The 20,010-nt window shown below is 38.4% G+C and overlaps 1 protein-coding gene across 4 annotated transcripts in view; it reads right to left on the reverse strand.

Annotated features, from left to right (window-relative positions):
- Positions 1-1,683: 1,683 nt before the first annotated feature.
- Positions 1,684-20,010, reverse strand: part of mlip (muscular LMNA-interacting protein) — a 39,766-nt gene continuing 21,439 nt past the window's right edge. For all 4 annotated transcript variants that reach the window (XM_026189133.1, XM_026189130.1, XM_026189132.1 and 1 more), the window contains 4 exons: positions 19,662-19,709; positions 18,585-18,647; positions 18,348-18,470; positions 1,684-2,956 (listed from right to left, as the gene is read on the reverse strand). In XM_026189133.1, the coding sequence (XP_026044918.1) occupies positions 2,735-2,956; positions 18,348-18,470; positions 18,585-18,647; positions 19,662-19,709 (456 nt within the window). In that variant the 3' untranslated portion in view covers positions 1,684-2,734. The remainder of the gene's footprint in view (positions 2,957-18,347; positions 18,471-18,584; positions 18,648-19,661; positions 19,710-20,010) is intronic.

Raw genomic sequence — 20,010 nt, forward strand, 5'->3', positions numbered from 1 at the left:
GCAAAGCAGGACACATTCACATAAGACACGGACCTTCAAAGTAAAACAGGAAGTATAACACAGAGACGCGAACTTGACACGGTGGAGACAGCAACTAAGAAACACAGAGACATAAACCATAAAGCTGAAGACTCTAAGAACCAAAATACACAGAGGGAAATACTAAGCATGGAACACAAGGGAGTAACAAAAGACCAACCATGAGAATTCACAATACAGAGTGACAGAAAACAAGAAACTCAAACATGCAAAGACACAGATGTACACAGAACATAGGGGGCACAGAGAAACACGAAGGGCAAGGGATCAAAACTAGAAACCATAGAATAAATCACACGAGTACAAAATACAAGAATCACAAAGAACTAAAAACGCTGGGTCAGGAGACCCAGGATCCTGACAAACATGATCTTTACACTACAGTCACACAGTCTCTCTGATCTATCCAGCATCCATCTGGTCTTAGTCTGCAAATGCTAATTTCAAAATAAAATGTGTTTTTGTCAAACTAAGCTAATAACGAAAACCCTGTTGTTCATGTTTTAAGTGTGGCAGACAGACACATTATTGTGCACTGCAAACAGAAATGTAAAATAACAAAATGGCATTTATTTAACTGGGTGCTCCTGTTATGGTTTTAGGACTGGGGTGGAGTTTGTTTTCTTTCTGTTCTTTTTCTTCCTCTCTTTTGTTAATTGGAGTCGTTGGTCTGTGTTCAATCTATCGATGGAGCCTTTCCTGCTGAGTCGTCCTCCTTATAACTTTCCACAATGAAGCAATTAAGCAGCAGGTATATCAAGGTTGTGTGGCTTTAAGACTCTTTAGACTGCTCATATCATTATAGTAACTTTTAGGTTTGTTTTGTTTGAAATTGCTTTTGGAAAAACTATTAAGCTAACTTGTTGCCTCTACTCACCTCGCAGACTCTTGCCAGAGAATCCTGGGCAAGCTCAGCTGACCACACAGCTCTCTTGCTTCTGCGATCCTCTCTGGCCTCAAAATCTCAGTAAGAAGTCGCTCAGCCCCCAAACTGCCTGCTTCTATCCACCTGAAAATCTTAGAACTATGTCTGCCAACCCAGTGCTCCTTCCCCACTCAGCCTCCACAGTGCAAAAACGTCAGATCACTCAACTCCAGTTCCAATTACGCTTATCTCACCTTCTGGAATAGACAATAACCTATCCTCTTCCCTAACACCCATGTGAACTTGCCTGAACTGAAGTTTCTTTCTCACCTTCACCCTCAATCATTCTATAAATGTCTCCATAAGTACTGTCGCTCGAGTCTGCTCTTTCGGTCCGGTCAGAGTCACATGATGACAGCTCATTTTCCATCCAAAGTCATGTTATGTTAACTGGTGATTCTAAATTGGCAGCAGATGAGAGATGGAGCGATGAATGACATGCCGAAAACAGCCCTGAGCTATTCAAGGTTCAAGATGTTTATATAGAGTAGATAACATTTGATTGTGTGTTTATATGTTTGCTTGGATCCATAAAAAGACTTACACTTTGGAAATGAAACTCTTCCTTCTTTCTCTCTTAAAGCTCCTAGCCCATGTCCTTGTTATTGATGATGGTGGTGGTTGTGGTGTTGTTGTTAACCAGAGTTTCACATCATTAGCCATTAGTCATTTTCATAGAAAGTCTCACATGACCAAAGCATAGAGAAATCAAACACACATCAAAATAGAGAGCTTCTTTATTAAATGTAACAATTTTTCATAAACGAATTAGAAATTATAAAATATTTTCTTCCGGTGAGTTACATAATTTGCATTAATTTAATGCAGGCCGTTGGTAAATTGAACAGCTGCAAAACAGCAATTGACTATTCGCTAATCTAGGCACTGCTGATCAGTCAAGCTCTTGATTATTTGACGGATTCAGGTGACGTTTCGATAAACTTCATTCTCTACAGTTAAAGAGTTTAACGGATGATGTAAGTAACAAAAAAACCTGCAACTGTCACATATTTCACAACTGTAATCCAGGATGCTACAAGATCCAACTTTAGGGTAAATCTTAGCAGCTCTGTGAGCTTTTAACTAGATTTAAGGATGTCTCCTGTAGTCAGTACGTTATGACATAGCACTGCACTCCTATCAACATGCTGAATAAAATATGAGCAATAGGATGTTTGCATGTTATTTACCGAGTCAACCATGACACACCACCCTTCCCTATCATACTTACAAGATTGGTTATACTGTAGCTCAGTGGTGCAATACAACAACAAAGTGTCTGCATTATTTGCATGATTTATTTTTTTTTTATAATTAAGTTTAGCTTTCTATTAAAATTTGGTTAAAATACTTTGGTTAGAGCTAGGAGCATGTAGCTTAATTACATGAGTAACCAGGTCACAATTTTTCTCCACTATGTCTGAAATTAAAGGCGTTTTGTTTGGTGGTTAATCTGCAAGCACTTAATTATCAGCTGCACACGTGCTGTGGAAAGAACGAGCAGCAAAGGGTCAATTGCACACAGATTTAAGGTCTCTGTAAGGAATACTAAACCAGCGTTATTTACTGTAAACAATCATATGGAGATGTAATTTTTTTTATCATTCTTGAAAGTTAAAATAAAGATTGCTCCTGAAAATGAGACCTTGTGTCTCAATGAGATTTACCTGTATAGATAAAGATGAAATATAATTTTTCATCCTTTAGATGTGATGTTTTTTATATGCCGAGTGAGGCTTATCAGAAATTCAATAAGAGTTATTCACTGTTTTAAATATGAGCTTCAAAACCTTCCATATGCCTCTCGGTGGAGCTGAAACTTGCTGAAGCACCTTTCCCGTGGCGACTGAGCTGCTCGTCGGGCTCTTTAATGTGCAGATCACATAGTGAGAATGGACTTCTTCTTTCAGCCTTCCTCTCCTCTCTCAACATTTTGCCCTTTGTACCTGCGTGTGAATCTTTCCCCACCTCGTCGGGATGTTTGTTTTCCACCTGAAATAGATGAGAATACAATGTTTTTCATTTTAATGTCCTGAATGGCCGACATAAGCAATTACAGGCTTTGCAATTTTCTGCACTTTTTAGTTGTCAGTTTCAATTTAGACTTTCCCCCCTTGAGCCCAATTTCATCCCACTGTGAAGCTGCTTGATACTTCACTTGGGTTTTGTTCCTGCATTAATATTCATTGTGTGATTAATTCTAACTGACAGAGATCTCCCTGTACTGAATGTTGATTCCTGGTCAGATGCTCCGGTATATTGTCTGTAGTTCTACAAAAATAAATAATTTATATTGAATCACCTGAGCTAATTTACATGCCAAAATATGACACATTTGGAAATGTTTGAACATTGTATTATTGGTGTTTGAGCTGATGTATTATTACAATTTCCTGTTTTGTCAACAAATATGTCTCTCAAAAAGAAGATTGTACACTATTGAGGGATGAGAGTGCACCTATTGTCCCTTCATATTCTGCTATTTATAATTACCGGTGTCATGCCGTGTGCACAGTTTCAAAACATGAGGTCGGTGGATTTAGGCAAAAACGTCCTACTGTTCTAAACTGTCTGTTTCAGACTTGTCACAGCTCAGGCGATGGATATGTAAGCCCCACCCATATTGCTCCATAAACCTTTCGTTTGCAAATTTTAGAGAGACTGGCTTTAAAGAATAACAAGAACAGCTTGTTTCAAATGGAGAATGAACTGATCCCTACTTTAAAATAAGTCAACATCACTCAAAGAAACCTAGTATCATATCTACTATAATGAAGTCTGATGTCATGCTATAATGATATATGTATCTTTGTACGTTCCCTATTTGCTCCTAGACAAGTGGACTAATCTTGATAAACAGGAACATTGCTCAGGGCATGTGAGTGATAATATCAATATCATATACAAATATTTTATGCAAATTCAAACAATTTATATAAAAACAGAGGTTTGACCGTTTCCGTGTCTGCAGCTTTAAGATATGTGCTAACTCAATGCCACAATCTTCACAGGAGCGGATATCTCAGCAAATCCCTCCCAAGGTTCAACGCTCAGAGAAACTGCAAAAAACCCAAGAGCTACATCTCAGACTCCTGCAGGCCACTGTCATCATGTTCGGTTTTCAAGTTCATGAAGGTACAAGAAGAAGATTGAAGATCGTATCAACTGACAAGGATGGTAGGTCATGCATCAAGGTGTTGCAATACTTCTACCCGAATGAAATGCAGTGGCGGGACCTTAAGAGACCTGTGCATAAATGAATCCCAGCAAATTGCATAAAGACCTTTGAAGGTCTACTGTATATGCACATCACTTCTGCTTCTGCTAACATTTTTGTGGTGACAGAACTATTTAAAAATCTATTGATTGCCATCTTCAAGAGAATCTCCAACATTTGGAAATCCTCTGATTGACTGAGAAGCTGCATGAAAAAATCAATAAAAAGTTATTTTTTGCTCTGTATTTGGTGCAGAGCCTCAGTCACGCTGTGCATAGAGGCTGGATGCAGGGGGAAATAGTCAGCCAGTATCTATACCATCAAAGGTGATTCTCAGTTGGAAGTTTTCATAAATACATGTTGTAACTTGTGTTTTTGGAAATATGCAAAAAAAAAAAAAACCCTTGAATAATAAGACAGCAATTTCAAAGCAGTTTTTGTGTTAAAGGTGATTTTGATCAAAAGAACTGCCTTTACTCAGTGCTGTATCTCTGGTTTACAAAAACAAGAATCTAAATGAGACAAATTTGGAGCTGTTGAAAGATTTACCTCTTCCCTATTGACTAGCTACCACCCACTGCTTCTTCTCTCCAGTGCAGTCTGACTAGTTCTTTTTTCTGCTAAAAGGACAGACATTAAATCAATGTCTATTTTCTTACCCTTTCTTTAAAAAAATAAAATAAAATAGCAACACTTTCTATAAAGTTCACTCCTGGGTAGCTGACGTATTATGATGTGTGATCACATAAATCCATACCTATGGAGAAATATCTATCAAAAAAAATTTTTTTCAGAGTACCTGTAAAAATCAATGTTTGTTTTATATGACATATAAAGTAATTGTTTCCATGCTTATCAGAGATATTGTTTGCTTGATTAATCTTTAAGTTTATTAAAACATTTCTTTTCTATATGGGCACATATTATATGCATACTGAAAAACCAACATCATTATCCTCAATAAACGCAATCTAAAAAGATTTGTAGCTTTGTAAGTTTTGTGTCTGAATTTTCAGGAAAGAGACTGTTTGGTGTCAGAGATGTAAAATTCACTGAAAGTCAGTCTAATTGTTCAATACTGAGTGTTGAATTTTATGTTGTCTCATTACAGGAAAAACATCATTTTTTCATCATTTTTCATGCAGGATCATTACACTGTCAAACATGATGAACAACAGAAAAATGCCAGGACTACCAACCATGCATTCAAAAATTCTGCTTCATATCCGAAAATATGTGTAAGTTTTCCTTTTTATCGACAACATTCACACGTATTTATATATTCCTTAACAAGCGTAAGCATCACTGCTTTAACATAACATAGCAATTAACCCTGTGCTACAGGAATTTAAATGATGTGATTTGGGGCATTTTTAAACTTTTGATATTTTAAATATTTCATGGTTTCATGAAAATTTGAAATACAGATCGATTTAAAATGTATAAACAGCCTATCTGATATTAATAATGTTTCAGAGGTCAGAGAAAGTGTGGTTTTTTGGTTTTTTTTTAGCTTTTACCACATTTGTTTTTGTATTTGAATTTATTTATTTAAAAGGGACAGTGCAGTTTAACATAGTTTGGCCTTACAGTCTGTCTTACCTTAAGTTACAGCTGCCTTCACTGCTATAGTATATACCAGAAACACCTCTGTAACTAACATCTATAATATCCCTATTAATTCATGGCAAACTAGTGCATTTAAAGTGGTAGTAGTAGACTTTGTGTGGGATCCGCACATGTGTTTCCCTAGACTCTCTGAAACGGCAACTCAGGAGTCTTTATAGTTCCCCACCTCCCACGCACTCTTTTCTTTCAATCTCAGCTACTTTGCATTTAGCTTGAAGTCAGTTTGTGAGGATTTTAGGTTCTCTGACCATGTGTTTTTGAGTTTTGGTGGTTTGGATTTATTTTTGAGTTTGTGAAAACAATTGATATTCTAGTTTTGGTGGTGTTTAGTCTTTTGAGTTTAATGTTATTTTCTTATTGCTTCTAAGTTTTGTTTGTTGTGGGTTTATTTTTTTATATACCTTGGTTCTTCATCCTCTCCTGTGTCTCATCTCTGTGCAGTCAGCCTTTGTCTCTGTGTTTGTTTACCTTTGGTTTATGTCTACTTATAGGTTCAAATCAAGTTCGTAGTCTGTAGTCTTTGTTTATACTCTGGTTCTTCTTCTTGGCCTTGTAATATTTAGTTGGCGTCGTTAGTGATCCTATTGTTACCTCAGTCTTGTCATAATGTCTATCTGTTCTCTCTGTTCTGTATCCGTGTTTATTTTCTGCCCATGTAAATGTGGCGTGTCTTAGTTGAAGCTTCAGTATTACTTATACTTTGTGCTAGTCTCTCTTGTCTCGTGTGCATTGTGTTAAATTTACTTCCCTAGTCTACTTATTTCTGATTTGCTCCCACTGTCTTTCCCACCCATTATGCTGTCTTAGCCTAGTTGTGTCATACTGTTCGCCCAATCTTTGTTCCCGGTATTAATTTTCCTTTATATCTGTGTTCTCACTTTCACAGATTGATATAGACCTTCAATAAATGATTGTTTTAAGTTTCAAGCCTGCCTTTGACTCTGCATTGGTGTGCTTGCTCTTTCTTAGCCCGACACAGTTAGCTCAATGGCTGGATTCTAATTAATTTATTTTTAGATTATTTAGTTACATCGTGGGTGCATGCAGGAGCAAATGTAATATACTCGCCATGTAACAAGCGCATGCAACACTTTATTCTATAGAGTCCAAGAGGGCTAACTTAGAATCACCAATTTATCTAACATGCATGCCTTTATACTGTGGGAGGAAGACAGAAACCCAAGCAGGCACAGGCAAATGTTGCACATAAAGACCATTGCTGGGAACTGTCTTGCTGTGACTTGACACTGCTGACCTCTCCATCACTGTGCTGCTCGATTTCAGATCTCACATCTGTGGGAAGGTACTCTCAGACATCTGTATAATTCATTTCATGAAGTGCACTACTGTATCTATCATCACTCAGAGTTTTTGGCTTTTACTATTTCACTGTTTTGTGAGCCTTCAAAGACCCAGCAGGTTCCTGTCTGTGTGGCAACCTAAGGAATGTGTTGGGAGCACAGACAATTCTTATGACGTTCTGAAGGTCTCCCTCAAACTCTGTCACTACTAAAACCACAATTTTCCTTTACTTCACCCACACTGCACTGGTGGATCTAAAATCTAATCTGAAAAGATCAGGTTAGTCAAATTTGACCCAAACAGTTTAGAAGGTTTAAACATTTATGAGGTGCTGCCAACTCGTGGCGGTTGGTAACGCCAAATCAGAATTACTTAACCTTTTCCAGACTTTATGTTCAGATCAGAGTAAGGGTAACAAGGGTTCCTGGACCTCCACAGGGTTAATGTTCCGCAAGATGTTGCTGTTTAGTATTTCTCAGAGGAACCCGCACAGACCAACCAAGGGCATCATAAAAGGTAGATTAAGAAACTGGTGTCAGATGGAATCATCTTGATCAAACACAGCACAGTGATCTGTTTCAAATCTTCTGTTGTGTTTTGACATAGGGAGTCACATCTCCTCTGCCAGGGCGGTTAAAGCAAACACATTTGATACATCTGTGTTTAAACTCACAGCACCTGACTGTCTTCATCTCTGTTTTTATACCAATTTGAAGGAGACCTGTCCTGAACTGCATTGTGTTTACTTAATGTTTAACTAATGCACTTTGTGCATTAAGGTCTAATGTCAACGTTAAATGTGTTCCCTTATAAAAGCTGTACTTTTTGTTTGTTGTATGTTACATGTATAATTACCAGCTACCAGTCTTTGTAACTGCATTGCACTGCTGCATCTCTTGATGTACATTGTGTACACGTATATTTATACACTCACCAACAACACAGCTCTATAGCGTCACCTTTAATGATATCAAATAAAAATAGTCTGACAGGACACTTTTACCTTTAAGCACGTCAATACTTGTGAGTGAGGATAGGTTTGGAGTTAAACTGCTTGCTTTTAACCAGACAATGAGATTTAGTAGGGATGTTAACACTTATTCAGTTGTTGACACAATTTTTATTTTTTTCAACAATATCATTACAACATCACAATGACACCATGACAGGTTGATGTCATCATATTGTAATAACAACAGGCCGACATCAGCATGTTGTGATAACAACATCGTGAAGCATTAAAGTTTTAGTATAGCCCTTGCTCTTTGGGGTAAGTGCTATTGTTTGTTTAAAACACATTGTTTTAGGCACACTATGAATTGTCACTGAAACATAACTACACTCATCTTTCTTTTTTAGAAATGTTTGACAATGCTTGTTGTTTTGCAGTATTCTTTCTTTTTTTTGTTCAGTTTCCTCAGTCTGTTTTTTGTTTTTTAAATACAGTATAAGCACATAAGTATCTGTCAAGGAGCTAATCTGAAATCTTTTTGCCTCTCAAATTGAACAACTGACTTTTGGCCGTCGTATTTGGTTTTCTTCTGTCAGTCAAATACTCACTCTTTAAACAGTTCTTCTTGGCAAATGCAACACTCACATCTTTTGTACTTTCATTCTGACATTATGATGATGGTGATCTAAGGCTGTGGCTGCGATTGTAATATTAGATTTGCTTCGATGTGGTGGGTTTACAGAAAACCAAACAGACATAATGTCGTACAGAATTTGGTTGTATTTTTGCATTTGGCATTTAAAATCTGCCCCAGTTAAATCAAAGCAGGATAAAATTTCCCAGGGAGCGCTGTGAAGCAATTCCACATGAGGCTGGTTTGATGCATATAACTCAGATATGAAATATACATATACAGTGACGTCAATTGAGATTTGACAAGTTGACACAATTAGGATTAAGAAAGAAAGCAGACAGGCAAAGAAGCGGGAATTGTGAAAGGACACCGGCAAATCAGTAAAGAGAATAATGAGCATCATGCAGAGAGGTTGTAATATTAGCAGCGATTAATCATCTCCTGGCTCTCAACATTTAAATTTTCTTATGCACCTTTTTTCTGACTTGTGCTGTGTTTGAAACTCTTTGAGGAAGCTACTAAAATTACAAATGATGTACGTTTTAAGATTTCTGTTCTGGGTGCCTCGCTCTTGAGGTCTATTAACTGGAAAGTCAGTGGTTCAATCCCTGATGCATCCAGCCTCCAAGTATTTGTCTGTATCTTCAAAATTAGGTAATTTAGTTGTCATTCTCCAGCCCTGCAGTGGCTGGCGTCCTGTCCAGGGTGTACCCTGCCTCTTGCTCTGTCACAGCTGGGACAGGCTTCAGCCCCTCTGCAATCCTGAATTGGATAAGTGGAAAAGGATGGATGGAATCCAAAGCAAGAGAAGTTACATAATCATCAACATTCACAGGGTGTGACATTTATTAGTGGAGCCAAAAACATGGGAAATTTTTGAACAGCAGTAATTTATTTTGTGTATCTGACTATCTGAATAATTTTACATGTGAAGGCTAAACAGATGGCTGCAGCGAAGGAGGTCACTCTTTTTAATTACCAGATATGTTCCCAACTTACTTACTTCAAAGTTTGTTTGTTGAATGCCTTAAAGCAAATAGAACCCCCCCCCCCCCCCCCCCCAAAAAAGGTTTTCCCCTGCTGTTACATAAACTTCTGCAGCCTGATGTAAGAATATGTTTTCTACATGCATACTTCATATTATGCAAGTAAGGTGAGACTGAATTTAAGTTTTTAAGTTTGCAAAAACACCTACTCTGTACCAGCTTTGCAGTTATGTGAAGAACAAAGTTTTTAAAGGACTCTATGAAGTCCTGTGAAAGACTAAGGACTTGCACTTTCACCATAGGAATTGAGAAGGTAAGTAGCAGCCAGGTGCTGCTAATCAGATTAATCTGATTGACTGATCATTAGCAAGTGTGAGCACTTCTATAAAAGCAGAGATTCTGTCAGTTTTCTGATCTGAAGTATTCAGGTGTGTTAACACAGTACCACAGTGTTCCCAGGAGTGGACCTTCCAACAAACTCATATAAAGTTCAGACCTGCTCAAAGAAATTGCAAAAAACTTAAGAGCTATAATTTAGGCAATGCAGGTCTCCGTTAGCATGTTAAACATTGAAGCTCTTGACAGTACAGTTAGAAGACTGAATAGTAGAGCTGGGCGATAGAACGATAACGATATGTATCGCGATATAACTTTTTCTCGATAGAAAAATTAAACTATCGCGATAGACCTCGCCGCTCTTGTCCTCTTAAAAAAAAAAAAAAAAAAGAACAGCCAATCCAAATTAAGTAGCGCAGAGCCGAACCAATCACAGCCGCAGCGTCAGGTCACGTGACTTGTTACGTACAGCACAAGTGCCAAGCCGCACATGTGTATTTGTTTGGGAAGCAGCCCGCCACCGTACCGCCCGGGTAATGGAGGAAATGAGTGTGCCGACTAGAAAAATCAACCGAGCGTGACCGAAGAGAAAACAGATGATGGTTCCAACGCTGGAGAGATTGTCGAACGGAAGAGCCAAAGAAGTTCCGTAGTGTGAAGGTATTTCGGCTATTTCAAGTCTGACAAAAAACAGAGTAGCGTGCACTGTAAATTGTGCCGAAAGCAAGTCTGGAAATACAATAAACTGGTGCATGCGCTACGTCCACACGTACCCGGGTATTTTTGAAAACGCAGATTTTTCTATGCGTTTGCGCCTTTCGTCCACAAGTAAACGGCGTTTTTGGTCACTGAAAACGAAGATTTTTAAAAACTCCGTTTTTGCATTTACGTGTGGACTAGAAAAACGGAGAAAATGCAGCGTCAAAGATGTGCGCATTTTTTGACGTCACACTGTGCGCCACGTTATTGTTTCGGTGAAATGAATTTCTACAATACTGTTACTGTTAATTCTACTCTCTGCAGTGTTTAAATGCTTACATATACACACAGTTACTGTCCCTCCACACATACGACTCGGTTCTGCTTCTATGCCCCAGCTTTGTTTACTTTTTCCCACCGAGGCTTCTAGACTTCTGATTGGCCAACATTTCTGCACGGTTAGGAATCTAGCGCCTCCTGCTGCTTTGGCATGTTCATAGCAGCGTTTTCCTTCATTTCTGCCTTTATGTGTGGACGGGATTATTTTTTTAAAACGAAAACGGAAAATCTCCGTTTTCAAAAATACCCGTGTACGTGTGGACGTAGCCTCAGTCTCTGACTGGAAGCGTTAATTCGTCATTCGGCTTTTGTCAGACTAAAGTAACTGTTAAAACAGTTTGAAAAGCTAAGCTATACAACAAGGAGAGATTGAGAATTTCCTTTTAGTTCTGTTTATTTGATATTGACAAAAGTTAGTCAGTTTTGTCTGTTCTTCTGTAAAACAAACTAAGATTTATTTTTAGAATTAATATTTTGTTTCTAAGTGGAATTGACAATTTAGTCTGTTTCGTTTGTTCTATTTTGAAACGTAAACGCTTTAGTGGCTGCCTTTTGTGTAGTTTGCAATATTTGCCTTTATTTATCTGAAAAAGTCTCATGTTCCTTAAGTACATCTACCCTGTTGAACTTATTATGGGAAATAAATATTTAAATAAAAACAAGCTGCTGATTATTTCACATTTTACTTGTGAGCAACAGCACATTTAAATCTTACAAATATAGTTATTTGGCTTATATCGTGATAGATATCGTTATCGCCTGAAATGAAAAAAACATATCGTGATATGAAAAAATCTTATATCGCCCAGCTCTACTGAATAGGCATATCTTGTTCGGAAGGGTTGCCAGTAAAATGCTTATTCTCTCCCTAAAATTCTGACACAGACCTACACTCCCCCCCCAACCCCCTCGAAACGCCTTCGAAGCTTATGCCTTCTACGTTGTGAGATGTGATGATTCATGTGCTATGTCCTGAGGTGTTTTTTTTTTCTGTTCTCAAACTGATCTCCCTGTTGGAGCTCAGCCTGGGGGGAGTCCTTTATTCTCCTCGTCTTACCTCATGTTGTGCATTTTCCATTGTTATACCTCTCTGACCTGTCTTCCCCATGTGATGTTGTGTAATGTACATATGGTCGGAGGGAAAGATGGCGCTGGCAAAGGTCAACAGCCAATTTTAACCCAATTTCCTTCGGGATCAACCTTTGAGATCAATAAAGTTTTATTGAATTGAATAAAATAATAGCATCACGGTTTAGGTTTGCAAAGTAAAATTTAACAAAACACCAGACTAGTGCAAAATAGAGATGTTTAGCCAGAATGCATAGTTGGTGAAAAGCAAACATATCAGCACAAACACCTTCAGTCAACTGTCAAGCCCGGTGATGGAGCGATGATGATTTGGGCTTGTTTTGCAGCCACAGGATCTAGGCATCCTGCAGTCATTGAGTCGACCGTGAACTCCTTTGTATACCAAAATATTTTGAGGTCATCGGTCTGATAGCTAAACCTTGGGCCAAACTGAGTCATACAACAGGACAATGATACCAAGCACAACAGCAAATCTATATCATAGAGCCTGAAAAGAATCCAGGTTTGGCAATTATGCAGTCAAAGTCCAGACCTCCAGACGAATGCTAACAAATCTCGATGAACTGAAGCAACATTGTAAACAGCAGGTAGAAATTCCTTTACAACAGTGTGAGAGTCTGACAAATCATACAAAAAAGAATTAAGTCAAGTTATTTCTGCTAAAGATGGTTTTAGTAGCTACTAAATTATGGGTTCTGCTTAGTTTTTCATGGGATTATAGAGAGCCATGTGAAAACTTTCACATTGCTGCATATTAGTATGCTCTAATTATCATCCACAAACTTTTCAAATAATTAAACACGTAGTAAATTTAATCATGCATTTTATCTCATTTATTACAATTAACATATTTCTTAATTTATATTGTTAACATTCTCAATTGTGTATACTTTCCCTGTATAAATTAATGTAATTTTGTAGTTTAATGTAGTGTTATTAGTCAGAACCATTTGTTGACATTCTAAGAGGGTCTTTTTCCTCCTGTAGTTTTACTTCAGTTTGTGATTTTTGTGTCTCCATTTCACATTGGGTAAAATTCTTCTTTGTTGTTTTCTTTTTGTTGAAGTCTGTAATAACCTCTGTTGCAAAAATTTATTTATTTTATTATTATAATTTTTTGTATTTGGAAAATGACTGACACTAAACTCAAATTAAAAATCAAAAATGTCATCCTATTTCAGATTACGACAATATAAAAACTCTGGTGACCAGATTCAAATAGGAATGCATACGTGTTAGAAAGCTTCCCCATGTCCCCTATGGTGGGTTTTTAAAATGTTGTATAATGAGTGCTAAACACACCTCTGTGCACCAGCGTATAAACAAAATGTTTGGCTTAAGTCACTCAGTTCAAACCACTGTGGCAGCCAAATGAATGATAATTTTAGGATTATTTGTGAAAATGAATCTTCTTTGTTTTTCTTTTTCCTCAAACTGATAGGCCAGTTTGAAATGAGAAGGCGGGGTCTGAAAGTGTAGGTGGACTGCTGGACGACAGAGAGGGAGATGGATGGGTTGCCATTTTGGAAGTTGCTACTTGTGTGATGATTAGAGGACAATAAACTAACATTGTTTGCTGCTCAGTCAAGTAAGAGTGATGTCTGCTGTTTTCCACACTACACCTCTCTGCGTGACTATAAGAAAGCATCTTTATTCTCTTTATGAATACAATAAATCTGGTCTGTGAGTAGCATTTTCAAATGTCAAATGTTTCATTTTTCACAATTTGCTGATATAATAATTTGTTCAACTGCACACTTCTGATCATAAATGCTAGCCAGACCTCAAAACTCCAAACTGCTGTCAAAAGTCACAGCTGGGGGCATCCTTTCTCTGCGACAGAGCCAAAGATACACCCTGAAAATAGTCACAGAAATTGCCTCTGTTATGTGGCAATAAATACAGACTGACGCAACTGCTTGTTGTTGCCACAAGTCTTCAAAAATGACAGCTGAAATTGACCAAAAAGGCACCCTGTCGAAAGTATTGTGGCAGACAGCAACATCCTATTTTTGTACCAACACAGTACACCATTAGAATAACTGGATGAATGTGACACGCTGGACCGCCTGTAGCCTTCTAGACAATGCTTCAATGGAAGTACTAATTAAACAAAAAAGTTGTTTTTTTTTTGTTTTTTTTTCTTCAAATGTGCTAATGGCTGAGTTTTATATACAATGATCTTTTTCTTGTTTGCTTGTTTTACTGGTGGCTGGAGCCTTCTGACTGCAGCTGCAGTGACATAATTGCAGGAACAATCAAAATGTGAAACACTTCCTTCCAAGTCCCACACCTAAACGTAAGAAGAAATTAATATTTTATTACATATATTTGACCTTTTTTGACCTCGCCTCTGTCAGTGCGCCCCAGGGTGGCTGTGGCTATGACGTAGCTTGGCATCACCAGTGTGTGAATGTGTGTGTGAATGGGTGGATGACTGGTTGTGTAAAGTGCTTTGGGGTCCTTAGGGACTAGTAAAGCGCTATACAAATACAGGCCATTTACCTTTTTTTTCTTCACAATCTGCTGCAGCATGTGGGTGTTTGTATGGGTAAACAACACCAGCATGTTAAATGGCAGCAGTCGTATAAACAGCATACAGCCGGATGGTGAATATGACTCTTTCTGCAAATGTAACAAACCAATTGGGAAGCCGTCTAAATCTGCATATTTTAACAGCTGTTACTGCAGCCCTTAGAGGCCATGGGTCATAAGCCATTTGTGCAGGCAGAAATTATGACCCATCGTTATGTTTTAAAGTTAACCGACCATTAAAGGAATAATTGCACAGAAAATACAGTGTGGAATCATCAACTTTTAGGTGGAGATTAGGTTAAAGTCGCCACCCTGGAAAGCTTACAGAATGAAGCTTCCTAATGTGTGACAATATAAAGGGGTATATTTTAAAACAAAAAAGCCCTCATTAAAATGTTTTTTGTGCCAAAATGTTGCGCTCTAAAAGTAGTTATAAAACGTACATTTTTCTGAATCGTTGGGAAAATCTTTAAAGACTATTCTTATTTAATTGTGTTTTGTTTTTGGACGCATTTCTAGTTAATTTTTGTAGTTTACTAGCTCCAGGAGGTCAGAGTTCAGACGTGTGATGTCATCAGTAAGCGCAGAAAAACAAACAGTGGCTGTATCCCAATTCAGGGTCTGCAGCCTTAAAATACGCAGCCTCAACGATCCTCAAGGGCCGCGTACTCAAAGACCGCTAAGGCCGGAAGTGCGAGGCTTGTGAAATGGGACGGTCTAGCCTCTGTTGCGCTGCCCAGGTTGCCTAGCAACCATGATACTAACAGCTGGAAACGTGTCATACAGCTTTGTTTGACAGAAATGAAGGAGAAAATCTTTTGTTCATTTGTTTGTTTCTTTCTACATGAGCTCTGATCATTCTCTGTAAGATTAAGCTCAGCTATTGAACGGCGTATATTTTAAATATTTAATTTTCTCAATTTGTTTTCGCTAAAAAAACAGGGTTTATTTTTTGTAAAGAAGGTCTGGTGGCCCTAAAATGTAAAATGTTGAGTAAATTTTGTTTTAATGTGTTGGTCTTAAGTAAAACTAAGGTGTAACACTGAATTGATTGACAATTTATACTTTATACTTTAAAAAACAGTCAAATGAAGTGGGGACACTTTTGACCCCTGATGGCTCACATTGTATGCAAATCGGGAGGACATCACAAGGGTTAAAGTAAAGGCTTTAAAACCAAGTTAGTACAAACGTCACTAATGTCACATAACTTTGCCGACATGTGGCCAACAGTAATGTTTTAATGTTCTTCGTTATTAAACATTTGCACATAAATAAGTGACATAATATTCAGTACTTACTTAAAATTTACTCTTCGGCTGCCCCTCATCCGCCGTTTTTTTTCGGCAAAATTATCCACACCCACCGCCGCGCTATGCATTCTGGGATATGTTGGACCACGAAGTCTACACTGCCACAGCCTTAAGATTCAGGGAAATGAAGGACGCATTTCAGGGCCGCATTTCGAGCAGCCTTTGAATTGGGACAGCCTTCGGCGCGCCGCTGTGACGTAATCGGCCTTGAAATGCGTACTTTAAGGCTGCAGACCCTGAATTGGGATACAGCCAGTGTCTGAGATGTGGGAGCAATGTTTTGCTGATGATACGCTATGCTGCCTGTAAACTCCAAAACTGAACTGAGGAGAATAAAGTTGCAAAAAGGAGAATGGAGTCATGTCTCTCTGAGGATGCAACAAAAACCCAATCACACTATTAAGAGAAAATGTTAACAGTGATTGAAATGAAAGCCATTACCAGGTTGACTCCATTTCCAGTTAGCAGGACAGTTTATTAGTTGTTACAGAGAATGATTATGAGTTTGGACTGATCAGGTGTCATTTATCCATGCTCCAGTAATATCTAAACGTGTTCCCCCACAGTCTTTCCTGTTAGATACATTCAAGCTAATTGTGTTTTCTGCTTTAATGTTTTTTCCACAATACTTTTTAAACAAAAAAGTGAATTTCTTTTGAAAAATCACTTCACTAAAAAGATGGCTTTTTGGGCGTCCAGCATGATGCTGAGTGAAGCAGTTACCGCTTTCTGCATCACTTCACTTTTCTTTAATGTGAGAAAGAGACAGTTTGGAAACAAGCCAGACGCTCAGTGGCTCGTGAAGGAAAGGGACTCCTAAGATAATCTGACAAGACCGGGTGACGACAGAGTGATGAGGGGAAACATTACAAATATCTTTGTATGTATGAAAAAAACAAACAACAAAGGAAGACAAGAACCGGTATCTACACTGATAATAGAGGCAAAGGTGTTCAAGTTTGTTATCTTTTTCTCAGCATAAGGAAAATTGGTAAGAGCTTTTAGACAAATTACCTTGTGTCTTCAGGGAAACGAAGGGCGAGAGATAGGATACGGTCAAGTTCAGAAGTTTTACCAGAATTTGTCTTTTTTCTAAAACTTTTTGTCTTCTTGTGTTTGAAGTGATTTTATATTATGGTGAATCTAGAAATGTCCACCAGTCAGTCGTAGCATTGCGACCACCTGCCTAATATCATGTTGGTCCCTCATTTGCTGACTGGTCGAGGCATGGGCTCCGCTCAACCCCTGAAGGTGTGCTGTGGTACCAAGATGTTAGAAACAGATCCTTTAAGTCTCGTAAGAGAGGTGGCACTTCCATGGGTTGAACTTGTTTACCTAGCACATCCCGCAGAGGTAAACTTCCATGGGTTGAACTTGTTTACCTAGCACATCCCGCAGAGGTAAACACCTTAAACTCGTTGTTGTGCTCCTCAAACCATTTCTGAACCACTTTTGCTTTGTGGCAGGGAGCAATTCTGCTGAAAGAGGCCACAGCCATTCAGAATACACTGTTCGCTTGAAAGGGTGGTCTGCAACAATGCTTGGTGCTAAGCATCAAAGTAACATCCATATGGATGGCACGACCCAAGACTTCCTATTAGAGCTTGCCCAAAGCATCACATTGCCTCCACTGGTTTGCTTTTTTACCCAGATTTCATTGTGGTGCCAAACCCACTGGGCCATCCGCATGATGTTTGCAGCTATGCAGCCCCATACGCAATAAACTGCGATGCACTGTTTGTCCCGACACCTTTCTTTTAGAATCAGCATTACATTTTTTGACAGTTTGAGTTACAGTAGCTCTTCTGTTCCATATTTACTCCCCGCGTGCATCACTGAGCCTTGGCCACCCATGACCTTGTTGCTGGTTCACCACTGTTCCCTCCTTAGACCACCTTCAACAGATACAGTACTAACCACTGCAGACTGGGAAAACTCTGACCCAGTCATCTAGCATCACAGTTTGACCCTTTTCAAACTCGCTCAATCCTTATGCTTGCTCATTTTTCCTGCTTTAAGAACAAAATGTTCACTCCACGCTCCCTAATATATCCCAACCACTTCCCACGATAAAGAAATAATCACCTGTCAGTGGCTATAATGTTATGCCTGATGGATGTATATTCTGTACTGTAAATGTACAAAAAAAAAGTATCCATGCTATCCATGACATGGAGATTGGAATATAGTCTGAGTAGTTTCTGGAAGCTTATTTTTACTGTGAGTCTGACAGTTGCAGTTCAGTGCAACTGGCACCAACGAGACACATTTCAAGTCAATGTGGAGGATTGTGCAGACTGCGAAGTCTTGTTATCACTTAAATTAAAAACTGATTGAATGCCACAAACTTACCCTTTTCTTGTCAGTTGAGGTCTGCTTGCTGGCAAACTGCCTGAAGGGCTTTGGATGAAATTCATCTTTATCCTCTATTGTCAGTCTTGGAATGGCCGTCATCGGGCGAATGACCGGTTTTGTCTGGATAGTACAATTCAGACATTTGACAGCACAAAGGAATTAATTCTGATAAGCAGCTCATAAATTCTCCTAATTCAGCAGATGAAGGAGCGTGATCAAATAAAGAATGTGTACCTGTTTGCGACCCAGCAGCTTTCTCTCCACGTCAGCGGATGGGTGCAAGCTGCATAAAGATGCCTGAATAAATAAGTTAGAGGAAAAAAAGAAATATTAACACAATTACTAATGCCTCTCACAAAAGTTAAACACTGATAACCGAAAGCACTCCCGCCTTCTTCTCTTTCAATTAATTATGATATTTGCCATCAGAGAGAAAACATACACAACTGGGAGAAGTAATTTATTTTTGAGTTTTTATGATAGCATAAATACATAAACATCTGGTTGCAAATCAGATTAATTATTCTTACTCAAAATAACGGAAAATTATTCTGTTCATGCAAGAAGATATACAATTTAGAGGAAAATTAAGTTTTAAATTGGAGTTTAATGAACCCAGGAATAAGGTTTTATTTGTGAGCTTGCTAATAAACTGTTGCTATGAGCTGAAGTAGCTTCAACACATGATAGCACGCTGTTTTGAACCTCTTATACGTGCATACTTATGCAGTAAGCTACTTTATAAATGACCCGTGTTCCTGGTGAACTGTGAAATCTGTCAGAAGCTCAGTACAAACACAGACCGAGAGGATGGAGTCTATCCCTGCTGTCCTAGTGCAAGAGCACACCTTACAGCCCATTTAGAATCAATAGTGAGCCCAACATGCATGTCTGTGGACTGTAGGAGGAAGCAGAGGGAACCCACGCACTGTAGGCACAGGGAAAACATGTAATCTCAGATTCAAATTCTGTGCTGTGAGGCGACATTAATCACTGCACCACTGTGCCACCAAGTTTTTTGAAGCTGGTTGAAATTTGGCAAGTTCTATTTTATAATATTCAAAGAGCAAATGTTTTGGAAAATCTTCGAGCCACCTTCAAGTTCCTGATGAAAAATATCTCACCTAACACCTCACAGTGAAAAAATGATTTGCTCGCCATGTCCTGTGAATTTTGGAATAAAAGCATCTGAACAACACTGAGAATAAGCACCGTCAGCAGCAGGTTGTTTATCCTGTGGGGTAAAAGCTGAGAAAAACAGAAAGCATTTGCCTTTAATTCAACGTGCAAAACTACCTGACCTCTACTCACATATTTGGTTTCACGTCCCAACGATTTTGAAAATGATGAGTTTTTTGGCTGGAAATGAAGAAGAATAACAGAAACTGAATGACACAAGCTGGATGTCAGGGAAAAAGAAAGAATCATCAAACGACTCATTCATTTGTAACTGTGATGGTCATTTTTTAGAAAAGAAATTAATGAAAAAATGATCTAAAGAAGTCCTTGGAGAACATGAATCATGGTCTCTCCAGAACGCGTCTCTTTATTTTCTCAGACTTGAATTTAACATGTTTTCTTGTTACACAACACAGTTTCTCTTGTTAGCGATTGAAAAATTGATGTTTTCATGAATACTTTCCCCCCTGCTGAGTTTACA

This window comes from Astatotilapia calliptera, chromosome 13 (assembly GCF_900246225.1).
Source record: "Astatotilapia calliptera chromosome 13, fAstCal1.2, whole genome shotgun sequence".
Lineage (NCBI taxonomy): Eukaryota > Metazoa > Chordata > Actinopteri > Cichliformes > Cichlidae > Astatotilapia > Astatotilapia calliptera.